Source organism: Salminus brasiliensis, chromosome 2 (assembly GCF_030463535.1).
Source record: "Salminus brasiliensis chromosome 2, fSalBra1.hap2, whole genome shotgun sequence".
Lineage (NCBI taxonomy): Eukaryota > Metazoa > Chordata > Actinopteri > Characiformes > Bryconidae > Salminus > Salminus brasiliensis.
This window is the reverse complement of record NC_132879.1, coordinates 46964856-46980825: the sequence shown is the minus strand read 5'-3', so window position 1 is coordinate 46980825 and position 15970 is coordinate 46964856. Positions and strand designations below refer to the sequence as shown.

Below are 15970 nucleotides of genomic sequence, written 5' to 3'. Positions count from 1 at the left end.
TTGTACCTTTAGAGAGCTTATTTCATTTACAGAAAGAAATTTCCACAGAAACATTGCATGGCTCCCTGCCTACATGGTAGATCCCAAACTCCCCTCTAGTGGTACGGTCGCGCTGGACAGCAGCACTGGCGACCGACTGTAAGACTTTTTTTCTTCCAAAATGTTCTGTTTTCACTTTGTTTGCAACTTAATCCGAAGTAAAACTCAGACTATAGACATATGGTGGGGCTACGCATTTTGTTTAAATGCAAGTTCAAAGCTTCGGAGGCGAATCGCGTTTCCAAAATGGACGGAATCGAGGAATCGACTCTTTTTTAAACGATTCCCTGCCCTGCTTACCAGAGAAGTGACTACAGACGGTATGTAGCATATTGGAGCAACGTACAGTAGTAAAATCAAGCAACAAAAGGGTTTGGACGGTCAGAATGGCTGTTTGTGTGTGTGTGTGTGTGAGAGAGAGAGAGAGAGAGAGAGAGAGGTGGACTCTCCACAGACGAGCTCTTGATCAACCTGTAGTTCAAATCAAAGATTCACTTTGAGACTCTTCCTAATGAATGGGCCAATCCGTGTCATCCTCAAGCTGCACCATTGCAGATGACTTGGCCAAATACAAGCCTTTGTTTGGGGCTATTATTATTCCTGGGTTACCATGAAATATGCATTGTGTAATTGTACAATGAGGAAAAGGAGTTTGTAACATCATGCATTTGAGGGTTATGCAGTTTTTGGCCTCATACTGCACATCTACTCAAGTTGTTTTTGAAAAGTGCTTTTGCTTGAGTCATTATTTTACCACACAGGGGCGTCGCGAGGCTATAGCCCACAGTCCCAAATCTTTATTAAATGATTATATTAAATGCATGTTCTCATTACTCTCCAAATTACAAGTACAAGAAAATGAGAGTAAGACCTGTGGGAGGCGCTGCTCGCTCTGTGGTACTGCGAGGGGACTCCTAGGAGTCGACTCCGACTCTCGACTCTTGCCGCTGGAGTGAACTAAACTGTTATTAAGCAGTGAAACGTTATTTTTTATTATTTGTTAAATTTTTAGGTAAGGTTTTCACTCCGGAGCATTTGGAAGTAATGTTGTTGCTTCGTCTGCGTGTTGTTGAAATCTTTTTTTGTTGGAATTTTTTCTTTTGCCAGCTGCTCCAGGTCTCTCAGATTTGAATGGTGCCTTTTCCCAGCTGCTGTTTTAGGATCTCTCCACAAATGTTCTTTAGGGTTTAGATCTGCACTCATTGCTTTGGGTCATTGTCCTGTTGGAAGACCCATGTCCACTGATGGAGGCCCAGCTGTCTGACACTGGACCCCACACTTCAGAGTTCATAAAGGCATGCATACAGTCATACAGTACAGGCCTCCAATACCAGAAGCAACAAAACAACCCCAAAACATCCTTCAACTTCCATCATGTTTGACCTTAAGGACCGTGTTCTTTTCTTTAAAGGCTGCAATGGTACAATGAAGTGCTTTACCAGAAAACTCGACATTGGTCTTATATGTCCACAGAATGTTCTCCCAAAAGTGTCTCTGTGTCAACAGTGGGTCCCTTCCATTTCGTTCAGAAATGTGATGGGTGGCACTGTACCTTGTGTCTGCAGCTTAGCTCGAATTTGTTTGAAAGTTGGCTGAGACAATTCCCTTGCAGTCATCCATCGCTTTTAGTCTTCCATCCACGTTCAGGGAGGTTAGCTACAGCGCAGAGGGCTGTTACCTTCTTACTTTGTTACTTTTACTGCTGCTTTCTTAATGATGCTGTACACAGACAGACTTGTAGCCTTGAGATTGTCTATACTTTTAGACAATTTTGGTTCTGACATCATCAGACAAATGGAGTCAGTCATTGTCTTCATGTGTGATTTCTATTCTATTATTTCTACAAATTAAAGAAGCATGATGGGATTGCACGTATGTATTATGAAGTTGAAAAGGTGCGGTTAGTTTTGGCCAGGCCATGTCTGGAGTTCTGTGGGAGTTGATGTCAGATTTCACTTTTTCCAGCTTTTTTGTGTTGTTCTGATGCAAACAAAAGAAAGAAACATGTTAATAACAAAGCATTTATTACTGCAGCAAATATCTGAGAAAAGACCATGGCCATGTCCATGACTATATCTCTAAGTTCCTTGACCTGTTGTTGGAGATATGATGTCATTGAGAAAATCTGACAAGTAAGCAGATTTGGTCCAGTCAACAAAAAAGCAAACAATATTACAAGACTCAAATTCTGGGCATCTGGGTGTCTAACACTGACAAGAAAAAACAGTCAAGTCTGGTTTTGCCGGACTGCCTTTGGCTGTATAGAATCATCAATGACATTTTAACAATGAAGAGTTTGAGACTGAAATATCTACTCTTAATTTTGACCCTGCCTGCAAAAAGAGACTCGAGCCTTGCCCTCAGAGCCTTAAGATGTGGACCATATATTTTTAACCTAGTTTTTAGATGTAAAGGGCCCAGAACCTCTGTATCGATGCTGGATGAGGCTGGCATCTGGTATAGTAGCAATGCTGGGCAAGGTCAGAGGCCGGCAGTTGGCGCTTACGCGCCAACGCGGCATCGCTAGGCCATCGCAAGGCCATGGCAGCTATGACATTATTTTGAACAATTATATATCAGTTGCTACTGTAAACAGTCATGATGAACAGGCTTTTTATTTATCCTGAGGGAGGCCCCTAGTAAAGGGTTCATCCCATCCATAAATCTCACTGTAATAATGCTTTTACTTGAGTACGGTTTAAACTACTCTACCTACCTCTGAGGGTGCTTTATTGTTCAGAAATAACATTAACAACGAGTATTGATGGAGCTTTAGTTTTTTTTTATATCACAAAAAAAGCCGCGACAGTCAAAGTGAAATTCACTTTTCATCGATGAGTTAAAAATGCCACGTCTGCTTAATTAAAAGGTGTATCTGACTGTGCTGTTCAGAACCTCACTTGCTCAGACATCTTGCTTTACAGGTCCCACAGGACAGTCCAGTTACTATAAGAAGCAGCAAGTGACCTTAACCTTCAAATTCTGAAACTGAGCTAGGTCTTCACCATTATATCAGCTGCCAGAGAGTTCAACACAGCAAGAAAAGTGTGGAGGAGTTTTCCTGCTTCTGGGAAGCATTTCAAAGCAGACTGAAGCAAGATCTCACAGTGATGCCCAGATGTGGGTTAAGAATAAACCAATGGAGGTTTTGTGCCGGATTTGGTACATATGAAGGCTGCTTTTTGGGAACTCTGCAGCCTTTTCGCTTAAGCTGTAGAGAACAGAAAAATTGCTGGGAGGGAAAATCAACAAAAGCTCAACTAGCTCTTTTGGTGATGTGGTTATTACTGATAAGACAGGTGTGGTTACTTTGTCCATCTGCTGAGGCCCTTTCAGAAGTCCAACTGATGGGAAATTTGTCTTATTTGGTGAAACTGATAAGCACAAGCTGATCACATTTCCTGGTGAGGTTACAGTTTCTTAATCGCTTTGGTGCAAACAAACAAAAGCCATCTGTAAAAAGTGGTTCTTGGGCTTGTGGAACCCTTAGTGGAACCCTTTTTCATACAGAAATCTACACCTTATTCATGCAATTATTTAATCAGCCAATCAAGTGGCAGCAATGCAATACATATGTTCATGCTACAATGGCCAACAACTTAATCTAATGTTCACATCAACCATCAGAATAGTGAGAAAATGTGATATCTGTGATTTTAAGTGTGAGACAGACTGGTTTGAATATTTCTAAAACTGGAAATCTTCTAGGGTTTTCAGAACTGGACATTTTCCAGGATTTTCAGAGGTAAAATTAAGAAAGATGGGAAGGATGGAAGGAGGGAAAAAAGCAAGAAAGCACATTAGAAAGTGTGTTTACCCTGTTGACAGGGTAGCAAAGGGTTTATGTCAGTTCAGTGTACACACCTGTACACTCATTTTTTAGTGCAGACGGGCAGTTCAGTATGTGTGTTAGAGCATGGGAATCACTAAAATGTGCTGGACTGTAGCTGTCCAAGACCAGTTTCTAGCACTAGTCATTCAATGGCAAACAGTCTATTTTTTTTATACAACTGAGTATAGTAAAAATAAAGCTTTCAAGCTCAAGGGGTCAAGGGTTTGGGAATTCATCAACAAAAACGATATTTTAAACCTACATAAAAAAGAGGTACCATAGAATGAATTTATTGAGTACTTTGTGTATGAATAGTAAGTATGTGACTTTGGTTGGGGTGAAAATGCTCAGACGTGATGTTGCAAGACAATTTACAACCCTGTTTTTGTGTCTTGTGAATGAAACACTGTTTTTCTTTTTAATGAGGGCTTTTAATTGGCTGGTAATCCGTACTACAACGGGTTAACACTGTAATTATTCTTGAATCTTACTGGATAGTGTTGCTGTCCTCTCTTTGTATCCTCTCAGCGTGATGTGCTGTTAGCAAGCTTTCCTGTCTAAAGTGTGTTTAGCTCCAGTTTGGGAGTCAGCTGAGGTTAGCCTAGCACAGATCTCTGTTTGCCTCCCTCTCATCTTTCACTTCACCGAGATTGAGCTCCACTTCTGCGGACACTAGTCCAGGAAAAGCCGCAGAGTCTGGAGGTAATGTGCTGTTATCTAGTATCAACAACACCATATTCTCCCCATGTCACAATCACACTTTACGGTTTCGCCACCTCTGACTAGGGACTAGTGTAAGCTAGGGTTATGTCAGTTTTGGTAAAAGTAACAAGTCAAGACTGTTAAGAAACAGTATTAGAGTTTTGGAATTGGTCCGTTCTTCAGCCTTGTTTTGGCTATGCTAGAAAGTACACAAGAGTGTTACATTTTTTATGTTGCAAACGCTCATATTGTTCAACTATGGAAGGACAGTTTTTTATTCTTGGGCTCCTAGGCAGCTTTATAGAAGTCAGTACACCTCACTAGCAAGGTGAGGCCAACAACTGCCACAAAAACACCCTTAGATGGTATGAAGAAACCTTGCAAGCTCTGACTCCAAAGGAGTGTCCTAGCTTACAGAAGTTCTTAAGGAGCTCTTGTGGGCGGCATCGGATAGTGAAGTTATAATAAGAGATGGAGCTTTATGAGTGGGATTTAACAGAGACGGTCATCGCTGAAGAAGGATCTGCAAGACAGTCAAGTTATCAGTGATAGAAGCCTATTAGAACTGACGTCTGGACTCGCAAGGAAGACAAAGAAGACTAAACAGCAGGTTTGGAGCTGACAGGGTCATTTGACAGTAGGCTATGATAAATGTTTCTCATGTCACATTAAATATTAAACATTAATCATTTGGAATTAAAAAAATAGAAGTACTGGCGGAGACCAAATCACTGTGTGGAGTATGAATCAATGTGCCTGTTCTATAGTTTAGTAATAATACGTTTGTGAAAAATGTCGCACCTGGAAACGGATTTTAATTTCAGTGGTTTTCTGTACTGTAGTGTTTACCTTGCTTAATGTTGTGCTTTACAAGATCAATTGTTCAGTTGCTGTGGTAATTAACAGCAAGCTTGTTTTGATGGCTGTTGTGCAACAATAAGAGTAGCAATAAAGGAATTAGAAAAGGATAAGACAAAGGAATAAAGTATTATGATTGGTGCCAAGCTTGGTGTTATGTGATGTAATTGAAGGTGTGGCCACAGCTTGCTTTATTATTCTTTAAAAGGGAATTCTATTCCTATTTCCACATAATTCAATGGTTAAGATGTAAACAATATGTAAACCATTTGCATTGGTTTGGTGTGAAATGCTATTATTTGGAGTAACTTACTGAGTGTGAATTGTTCACAGTGGTGCTGATACCACTGAGCCAGAAGAGACTGGAGTTATATATATTATATATATTATAATGCATTACATATTTTGAACATGTTTTACAGATCGCTTACAGAGCTTATCATATGTTATACATGATTTGTCACATTTTTGTGAAACAGATGGAATTTGGCTTTCGCTTTTAACCCATCCATGCAGTGAACACATGAACACACCCTTGAGCAAGGCCCTTTACCCACAACCCTGTTATCAATAGCCCGGTGCTCTAACAGCGAGTCACCACTGCCCCAAACTTGGTTGTGTGTATATATATATATATATATATATATATAGGACACAGATGGAATGTCGTATCTGCCTATCTGTCCTACCCATCCGTGCAGTGATCAAACACACACAGTGACTGTGAGCACACATGTCCGGAGCAGTGGGCAGCCATTGCTGCAGTTTCCAGGGAGCAGAGAAAGTAAGCCTTGCTTAAGGTCCCAACAGTGGCAGCTTACCGAGCCCGGGATTTGAACCCACAAAATTATCATCAATAGGCCCCTGCTCTCACCGCAACTGCTGAGCCACTACTGCCCAGAGAGAGAAAGAGAAAGAGAGACGTCTGGTTTAAGTTAGTCGAGTTTTATTATATTACAAGTATATTTACAACCCTGTTATTTCTCCTTTTATGGTGGTCTTGTGAAAAAAAAAAAAGATAAGCGCTGCTTTTATTGCTGGTTTATGGGATTGCGACAGCTTACAGAAGTCGCATGGCATAGCATAACATAGCACAACTTTGTTTTAGCACTGTAACAAGAACATTATTATTATTATTATTATTATTATTTCCTAGTGTTACCTGACAGCTTGGCAGTCCTCACCCATTCGGCTGTGGTTAGCTTTTAGCTGATATCTATGACAGTTTTCAGATTCATTCCCTTTGAGTTAGGCACTTTAGTGAGCAGTGCTCATGTAGCAACTCATTTTCAGATAACCTGGTGAGTCTGCTGGTGATGTGCATCCTGGGGAAAGATTTTTCAGAGAACTGTCTGCAAGAGAAATGTCAAAAACATCCCAAAGTGCTTTGGAATTGGCCTTTGTGACAGCCCAGTTTTAGTTATGCTAGATTTTTCTTTGGAAGAGAACACAACTGTGTTTGAGGTTCATGGTACGTCACTTCCAATCTCAGAGCTATCCCAAAGTAAATACAGTCATTCATTGTAGTGCACCTTTTAGGTTTAGCCATTACTTACTGAAGCCAGGTTGAGGAAACATTGATCACTTTAAACAGCTCATAGAGACATGGCTTTTAATTGATCCCATATTAAAATAAAGGATATAAAAAAAAAAAAGCTTGTGTTTTGGGAGATTTATGTTTGAAATGTGAAATATTGCTTCTCTTTAGAAGCTTTTGCAAAGTGGAGTCCGAAGTTCACAGATGCAGGAAGCGCAGTACATGCAGTACACTGAAGTCTGGTTATAACGGAAAGCTTGTGACTGCCATCGATTTGCTTTGTGTACTGTACATCAGCGGCATGTGTGTGTGTGTCTGTGACCCCAGAGAGCAAAGCGGTGGTTGACATGGTTAATGTGTGACTGACAGGTGGGCCTGAGAGACACAAGTGATTGGATGATAGGCCACTAGGGTTAGCACATGGTCTTGAACTTGAGATTTTCAGTCCTGTGGTGCACATTTTGCAGCCTTTTAAGAAATCTAAAGCTCTTTTTGGGTTAATCACTGAGTCTCACTACTTCTCAAGAAAACTAAGGTAAGGCTACACCTCTTTTTGGTTGAATCCCTAAATTAAACACAACCAATCCCTGCTGTTATAACTTTGTATTATGATTCATGCTTGGCTACTGCTACTCATAGTCAGTAAGCAACAGTGTTGATGAAACACTGGTTCTAAAACCGGTGCATCTTGCTCTGTGTCGTACACAGCTGACACTCCATAAGCTGAAGGATGGCACAGACGGAAAGTGTTGTCAACTACCAGGAGATGATCAGGCGGAAACGTGATGGTGGTCAGCTCAGTTCCGCGGAGATCCGTGCTTTTATCCAAGGAGTAACATTGAACACCATTCAGGAAAGTCAAATAGGTGGGTTCACACTGGGTAGGGATACTCCACACAAGTTGCCAGTCTCAACACAACTCAAGGTCATTTCTGTAAAATTTGAGGTTATGTCAAAGGTAAGACAGGTCAAAGGTAGGATCCGATATGATGTAGGAAGTTGGGCTGTATCATAATATTATTGGAATATTGGAATAATGTCCCTAATGTAGGGGGCAGGAGAATTCCATCCTTTTTTTAAAAACCTGCATAATTTAATCCAGTGGTCTCCTGGAGAGCTACCCTCCCGCAACGCAACAGCCTCTTTTAATTTTTTTTTTTGTAGTGATGACACCGGCTTCCTAGCTATGATGCACACTGAAGCAATGTGGGGTGAGAGAGCCATCTACCCACCCGAAGAAAGAGAGGAGAGGAGAGTTAAAAAAAAACACTGATTTAATTATTACTATATAAACAAAGACATTCAGAGTGGTTTTATGTGAATGATGTTCCAGAGAAATGCACCCTGTGATTATTGTAGACAGTGGTGGTGGCAGGAAGTTCAGTTCTTCTAAAAACAGCAATTAAAAAAGTTACAATTGGTTACAATTATGTTGCACAATTATCTACATTACATATAAAATTCAACTAAAATGAAATGACTACTTTTGCATTAGAAATCATGGTTCCTACCGTCACCATCATAAAGAAAATACAGTTGAAGGAAATACAATTCATAATGAAATACAATTCATCATTTCTTACAAAATCAAGGGTATTTAAAAGAGTTAATCCTGCATGGAGGTCAGGATGTTCGATGATCAGCACCCCACCTCATCCCAAACTCCCTAATTCATCTCATAAGCATTTGTTGGAGCACCATCATTTCAGAGGACACGGTTCCACTGCTCCACAGCTCTCTGCTGGGGGCTTTACACCCTTCTAGCCCACGCATGGCATTAGGCGTGACACCAACAGGTTCTCTCCTCCAGAGAGTCCTGTTCTATTGTAAGTATTTCTCAACAGGGCCTAGACATGCTGTGTGGGTGTGTGCATGTGTGCATCTTTGTCAGCAATGTGTGCAACCTTAGAATAGCTGACTGGATCCATAGAAAATATTTGGACAGATAGTGTATTTCAAGATGCAAAATCCATGGGATGGAGTAGAAAGGGTAGAGAGGTGATTACTGTTGATATGAACTGATTATTAATTTAGGAGCTCAGTTGAAACTTGAATTTATTCAATGGTGTATTTTGAAGGTGCCATGCTTATGGCCATGTGGATGAAGGGTATGGTGGCAGAGGAAACCCTAGCGCTGACAAAGGAAATGATGATGTCAGGGGATGTTTTCCATTGGCCTGAAGAGTGGGCGGGACTTGTGGTGGACAAACACTCAACAGGTGGAGTTGGAGACAAGGTCAGCCTGCCCCTGGCCCCTGCTTTGGCTGCCTGCGGATGCAAGGTAAGAAAGGGTGGTGGTTTCTTGTGAATGTACTGAAAGTAATGTAACAAAGATTATCACAAAGTAATGTCTTCTGTCCGGGTTCCTCTTCCGGCCAGTGTCCTCTCTCTTGTCACATGTGCAATTCAGCCCCTTTGTCTGATCTTGTCTGATCTCCTATCTGTCTCCATCCAGTCTCCCATTAATTTCCCATGCCCTATTCTCTCTAGGCTGACTCACTAGCTGGGTTTTATTTCCTGCCTTACCCCTGTCAGTACCCCTGACAGGCAAAGGGAAAAACATTGATTATCTTCATCTACAGTGGCATCTGTCAGAGGGTGGGATTTATTAGGTAGCAAGTCAGTTCTTGAAGGTGCAAGTCAAGACTGCAAAGCAGCAAAAATGACGGCTAGACGACTGGCTCAGAGCATCTCCAAAACATCAGGCAGGTCTTGTGTGGTGTTCCTGGTACGCAGTGGTCACTACCTGTTAAAAGTGATCTTATAAACGACAACCGCTGAACCGACAACAAGGTTCATGGGCTTTCAGGATTCACTGATGCGATCCATGCAGGACTTAAAGGATCTGCTGCCAACGTCTTGGTGCCAGATACAACCAGATGCCTTTAGAGGTCTTGTGGAGTCCATGCCTTGAATCTCGTCAGATCTGTTGTGGTGGCACAAAGGGAGACCTACTCATTATTAGGCAGGTGGTACTACTGTATTGGCTGAACGGTGTAGCTTCCCCTAGTCTTCGAGCATTTCGACATTTCCCCACAGGTGTTGGACTGGAGGCCGCTGATGTTAGATTAGGATTTGGTAAGATTGCACTCAAAGGCTTAAGGTGTATTACTTAGTAACTACATGGGTGTCTGTAGAAACTGGTGGAGCTTTTTTTTAATATAAGTTTGTAATAACACTTTTGGCCAACAAACAGGCCAGTGTTTCTAGACATTACCATTTAATAATATTGCTTATACTGCAATATTACCAGTCAATATATAGCAATAATTCTCTGTGTTCTAACAGCATCTATAGATGGTCATATTATATTATAATAGATGTACCAGTTTTATCATTTGCTGGATCCGGCAGGTCCCTATGATAAGTGGACGTGCACTAGCACATACTGGAGGCACACTGGACAAGCTGGAGTCCATCCCAGGGTTCAACATCCACCAGACTGTAGAGCAGGTACAGATCACACACACTTTCGAGAAACTGTTGTTGTTAGTTAATCTGTTACTAACTTTAACTGATGGTGCTTGTGAGCAATACTAGACATAAAATGTCATGTACTGACCTCTTGAGCAGTGCTCTTCCAAGACGCAATTCTGAACTAGCCTGTGTTTGTGTGGGTAGGTGAGGCAGATACTGCAGGATGTGGGCTGTTGCATTGTGGGTCAGACGGAGAATCTGGTGCCTGCAGACAGAGTTCTGTATGCTCTCCGAGACGCCACTGCTACCGTGGACAGTCTGCCACTTATTACGGGTGAGATCAGTTGCAAATTTTGTGCTGATGGAATAACACTTATCACAGAAGCCAACAGGCAGCTGCTGAGATTAGTTCCTAGGACTGATAAAAGTGCTCATGCAGACGGTCTAATCTCCATAGAAAACCATTACTAATAGAATGGGAAGCTCTGAGCAGCTCTCTGTAGACATGGAGTCCCATGGAATAGATCTGGGATGTGTTAGAGTGGCATTTGTGATCCAGAAGTAATTATCCAGCATCAGTACACTGACCTCACTAATCTTTTTGTCGCTGAATGCAATCAAATCATTACAGCAATGTTACAACATATAAGACTGGTTTCCTGGAGAGGGATTAAGTTTTGGTTCCAAAAAGAACCAGAGGTGTGTGGAAAAACCTTTTAAAAGCCTAAAGAAATCTTAACCAATTTAAAGGTTCTTCACACACACACACAAACACACACATCTCTATTACAAACATGGTTCTTTATGGAACCAAAGTGGTTCTTCTATGGCATCGCTCAACAAAATATCATTTAAATAACTTGTATTTTTAAGAGTGTGGTATTAAGCCTTCCCAAAAGGTGTAGAGGCTGCTATTGGGGCAAAGTGGAGACACACTATCTATGATTGCCCTTGATTTAGTAGAAAACACTGTAGGGGCAGATGTCTGCTCACATATATAAAACAGAGTTACTACTGAGTAATTACTGAGTATTATTATATATTTAATTTTAATAACATTTAATAGCGTAAATCTTCCCAGAATGCTCAAAATATAGAAAAATACCATTTGGCCTCTAGTTTATTATATTATATTTACTCCTGGATTGTACTCCTTATTGTAATAAAAAAACATATTTTAACAGCACCTCTTGTGTTTTTTTTAATCAGGCTCTATCATCTCAAAGAAAGGAGCTGAGCGTCTGTGTGCACTTTTGTTAGATGTGAAGTTCGGTAGGGCTGCCCTGTATAAAGACCTGAACAGCGCTCGGACCCTCGCCCAGTCACTGGTGAGACACAGTTAATCAGGTGTATGTGTGTGTCTGTGTGTGTGAACGTACTGTACTTTCACAGACAGTAGGGTACTCCCACAATTAGTGTACTTTATTTGCAGGTTACCGTGGGAAACAGTTTAGGTATGAAGACAGGGGCGGTGCTCAGCAGAATGGATGCTCCCATTGGCCATTGTGTGGGAAATGCTTTGGAGGTATGTGAAGCCTTGAAATGCCTCAAAGGGCAGGGCCCTGATGACCTGAAGGAACTGGTTAAATCATTAGGTAAGTAAGATAAGTATCAGCTGATTCCAATCCGATATCTGTATTTTCTGTACAAATTAGTATTCGTTTTAAAATAAGCTGTTTTTAACTGAAGCACTTCAGTTGTGCATCTCAAAGTTAGGCTGCTACTCACACACTTGACTACCTCACAGGAAGATCACAGTCTGCATGTGAGCTGTCTTATGTTAGATTTATGACATGGATCAGATTCATTCTTATTAATCTCTGATAGACAACACAGGATTTTCTGATTTTCAGCCCAATACCAATTCCCCCTGATGCCAGCTCCACTGGTTAAACTCCAGCCTAATACCAATTCCCTTTGATACTGATATGCCACCTATACTGGTTTGGCTCCAGCCCAATAACAATACTCAATACCTGTTTATGCAAATATGCCACCTTTACTGATCAGCTGGCTGTAGATAAGATGTTATTTCAAATATCTGGGAAAATCACTGTGAGTAAGCAAAGTAACCAAAGTTAGTGATGACACCTTTGGCCCTCTGGCTGTTTAGGGGTAAACATGAATAGGCTTGTACCTCCTAATACAGAAACAGGTAGAGGCTAATACACAGCCTATGGTCTTGATTCAAAATACAAAGACGGTGATATTGGCTCCTTAATGAAAAAAGATCTTTAATATTACATTTTCTAAATAAGAATCTTGTTTTCTGTAACTAATTAAACATTGTATCAGATTATCTTTATGTAAAATGTTGAATAAGATCAAGAGGATCACACTGAAAACTCTTGATTGAACCCTGATTGTACCTGTGTGCCTTATTGTTCTCATTTACTTTTTGCTGGTGACATTATTTTTAGAGGTGCTGATGTCTGATTTTTTCATCTGCACAAAATGTAGAAATTGGGAATAAACATATATGGATTAGTACTGTCTAGAAATATAACCTGGATTTCTATAAGGTAAAAGACCTCCAGTCAATCCTCAGTGATGTCACAGCCATCTGCGCCTGCAATCCCGAGAGAGTGTCATTGGCCTTGCTCTCTCTGAGTGGGTAGGGTGGTCCTCTCTCTTCGATAATGGTGCATTAGCAGCAGTTCAATGAGAAGGTGCACCAACCTAAAACAGCACCAGCAGCAATCGCTGGTGTATTCAGTGCCACAAAACGGTCTGTTCTGTCTTGCTTCTGTGTCTTGCTTTAGTAGCATTTGAAAAATCGGCCCCAGGTTCAGGACAAAACCTCAGGTGGGCTTAATACAAGTTGCAGAACAAGAAACAGCAGTGACTACTCACAGCATGTGGTTGTGTGTAGGTGGCTTCCTGCTGTGGATGAGCAATCGATCACCTACTCCAGAGAGAGGACAGATGATGATTGCAGAGGTCTTGACAAATGGGGCAGCCCTGCGCAAGTTCCAGGCCATGCTGGAGGCCCAAGGGGTGTCCACACATATTGCCCACTCCCTCTGCTCAGAAACGACTGATTACTCCAAACACCTAAGACCTGCAGAGTATCAGACGCAGCTTCAGGTTCTGGATGATGGTAATATGTCAAGAACACTCATTTGCTGTAAATCACTCACTTAATCACTGACTAATGTGGTACTGCTAGCACCATAGCCACCATCCAGAGGACAGTTGTTGTACTGAAAATAATCTATACATATATATATATATAATCTATACATAATTATTTTATATTGTTCATATAAAACCTCTTGAAATATAAAAACACTAGAAAATATAGAATATGGCCCCTTTTCAATACACCTGCTGTGAGGCGTTTTAATGCCCTAGCACAACCACTGTACAGCACACTAAGTGATTTTCTCAGCGGTCAGCATGGCACTATATGATTTCCAGGGACCGTTCTGGACATAGATGGCATGGTCATAGCCACAGTGCTGCACAGATTAGGAGCTGGCCGTACCAGGGCTGGGGAGTCAATCAACCACAGCGTGGGGGCGGAGCTTCTAGTGGACTTAGGTCAACAAGTACATAAAGGTGAGTATTAGGACCAGTCTGTGTGAGTATGTGTGTGTGTGTGTGCATATGTTTACCAGAAAAGACAATGACAAACATTGATTTGCTTGGCAGGTCAGTCCTGGATCAGGATCCATCATGACTGTCCAGTTCTGAGTCCAGATCAGCGCGCGGACCTGCAAGGAAGTTTGATTATTGGAAATGGAGACAGTTACCAGGCCAATGTCCGAGTGGTAGAGTTCATCCAACCGAACTGACCCTTGTCTTTTCCACTGCAGCCAGCTGGAAGAACAATGGAGTCACTGTGGTCGCTTTCTTTATTTCTGATAATTTGAAGAGCCTTTATGGAAGAGGATACAGTACTGTGTATTATATGCTTGGAAGAGAACATATATTTGAGCATGCTATTTTGAGGACTGCTGTTATTTTATTTAATAAGTTATACAGCGTAGATTGAAATACTACAGGTTAGAGACACTATTTTATTTTAAGACGTTTTATTCAATATTTTTAAGATCACCAAGAAGCCACTAACTGCTCAATCACACACTGTATTTTATCTAAAGATTTTAAAAGTTTATTGTCATTCTAGTTGTTACACACCTTTTATAATTAATTAAGAAATTATCTGTAGCTCATCATTCTGATCTCATTTGTTTAACAGCTCTAAAATATGAGTGGAACTCATTTATAGTATAGGGAGTCGTAGGGTGGATCACAATAAACTAAAGTTCTGAACCTTCAACAAACCGGCTCTGTATTTTGGGAAGCTTTTGGACAGTAGTGTGTTATTTTTCCTGCGCTTTAAACTGTTACTAACATGGTGTTATGGTGCCACCTGGTGGTAATATTTAACTCTTCAGATGCTTTATTATTATTGTGTTTGTTTGTGTGTTTTACTTGATGACTATTCATTCGTTTTGGTTTATTTTTGTTTATACAGTAAATGACAACTTTAATGTCACTTCATTTTCTGTGGGGTTTTAGCATATTATCACACAGTCAGAGTGAAGCCTATTGTGATTTTAGCATGTTCTGCTGTGGGGGAACAAATCTAAATATCAGATGACCAAAACAACTGCCCTGTGCTTTACTTTTCACTTGACCCAGTTTCATTTTTAGTATGCTTTTAAAGTTCTCCTGAAGATCTGGTGCCTTGTTCCAACACTCTAACGACTCAGAACTTACATTTAAGCATATGTGACAGACTACGACCAGGACTCAGCTCACATTGTCCTCACTAATCTCTTTCTCCATCTTTTTCTCTTCTGATAGCATGGTGGTCCACTGGCATTTTGCTCAGCCTTTTTCAGGGCAGCCCACAGGTGGTTAAGCAGAGTATTAGACATAATGCCACTTTTCATCACTTGTTTTTCACCAACAGTCAGTTTTTACTTGCCTTTCCTACTTTTGCTATCCTTAAAAAACTTTATACATATTTTTCTTCAGTTTCAGCAACATTTTCAACTAAATAATTTAATATCAGACCTGGTGAGAAGATTAAACTAGTGAGATCTTGAAGGCATGGCAATTATCTGGGTGGCTGAAGCTAGAACAGCAGTGGCAAACGGTCAGATGGGTCCATATATGCTCGCTATCTGGGTATGCTGTATGGACAAAGGTATCAAGACACCATTACTGGGTATGGTGCCAACAGGTTTGTGTTTATCTACTCGAAAGAGTATTGGCATGACCTTTCTACAGGGCCTAGAAAAAACGCATGTGCATTTGCACATCTGTGACAGCAATGGGTGCAAATTTTACCCAAACTGCTGCCAAAGACTTTTAAACAACATTCAAAATAAGACCAAAACACTGATCAGGGTGGAGGAGGACATAAAAGCAAATTCTTGTGAGCTGTTTTTGGATGAGGTGGTCTCTGCGGAGAAAAACTTCTCAGCATTACTGCTGGACTGAGAATTGTCTGTATATAATAATGAAATATTTAGCCAACAATGTCCTGTGACCACTAATGAAGGACTAGAGGATGTCCAACTCAAACTGCAGCAGCAGATGAGCTCCTGTCTGACTTTACATCTACAAAG

General features: G+C 40.9%; 1 protein-coding gene across 1 annotated transcript; it reads left to right on the top strand.

Moving 5' to 3' along the window:
- Positions 1-271: 271 nt before the first annotated feature.
- Positions 272-14494, top strand: tymp (thymidine phosphorylase). The gene is made up of 10 exons (XM_072673930.1): positions 272-359; positions 7677-7834; positions 9047-9249; positions 10323-10421; positions 10590-10719; positions 11595-11713; positions 11818-11980; positions 13258-13485; positions 13806-13946; positions 14040-14494. Exons 2-10 carry the CDS (start codon positions 7699-7701, stop codon positions 14180-14182), a joined length of 1362 nt encoding a protein of 453 aa, XP_072530031.1. The 5' UTR covers positions 272-359; positions 7677-7698; the 3' UTR covers positions 14183-14494.
- Positions 14495-15970: the final 1476 nt, after the last annotated feature.

Coding starts and splice junctions, on each gene's coding strand:
- tymp (XM_072673930.1), top strand. CDS start 7,699: ATGGCACAGACGGAAAGTGTTGTCAACTACCAGGAGATGATCAGGCGG. Junction 9,250..10,322: donor TGGCTGCCTGCGGATGCAAG/GTAAGAAAGGGT, acceptor TGGATCCGGCAG/GTCCCTATGATAAGTGGACG. Junction 10,720..11,594: donor CAGTCTGCCACTTATTACGG/GTGAGATCAGTT, acceptor TTTTTTAATCAG/GCTCTATCATCTCAAAGAAA.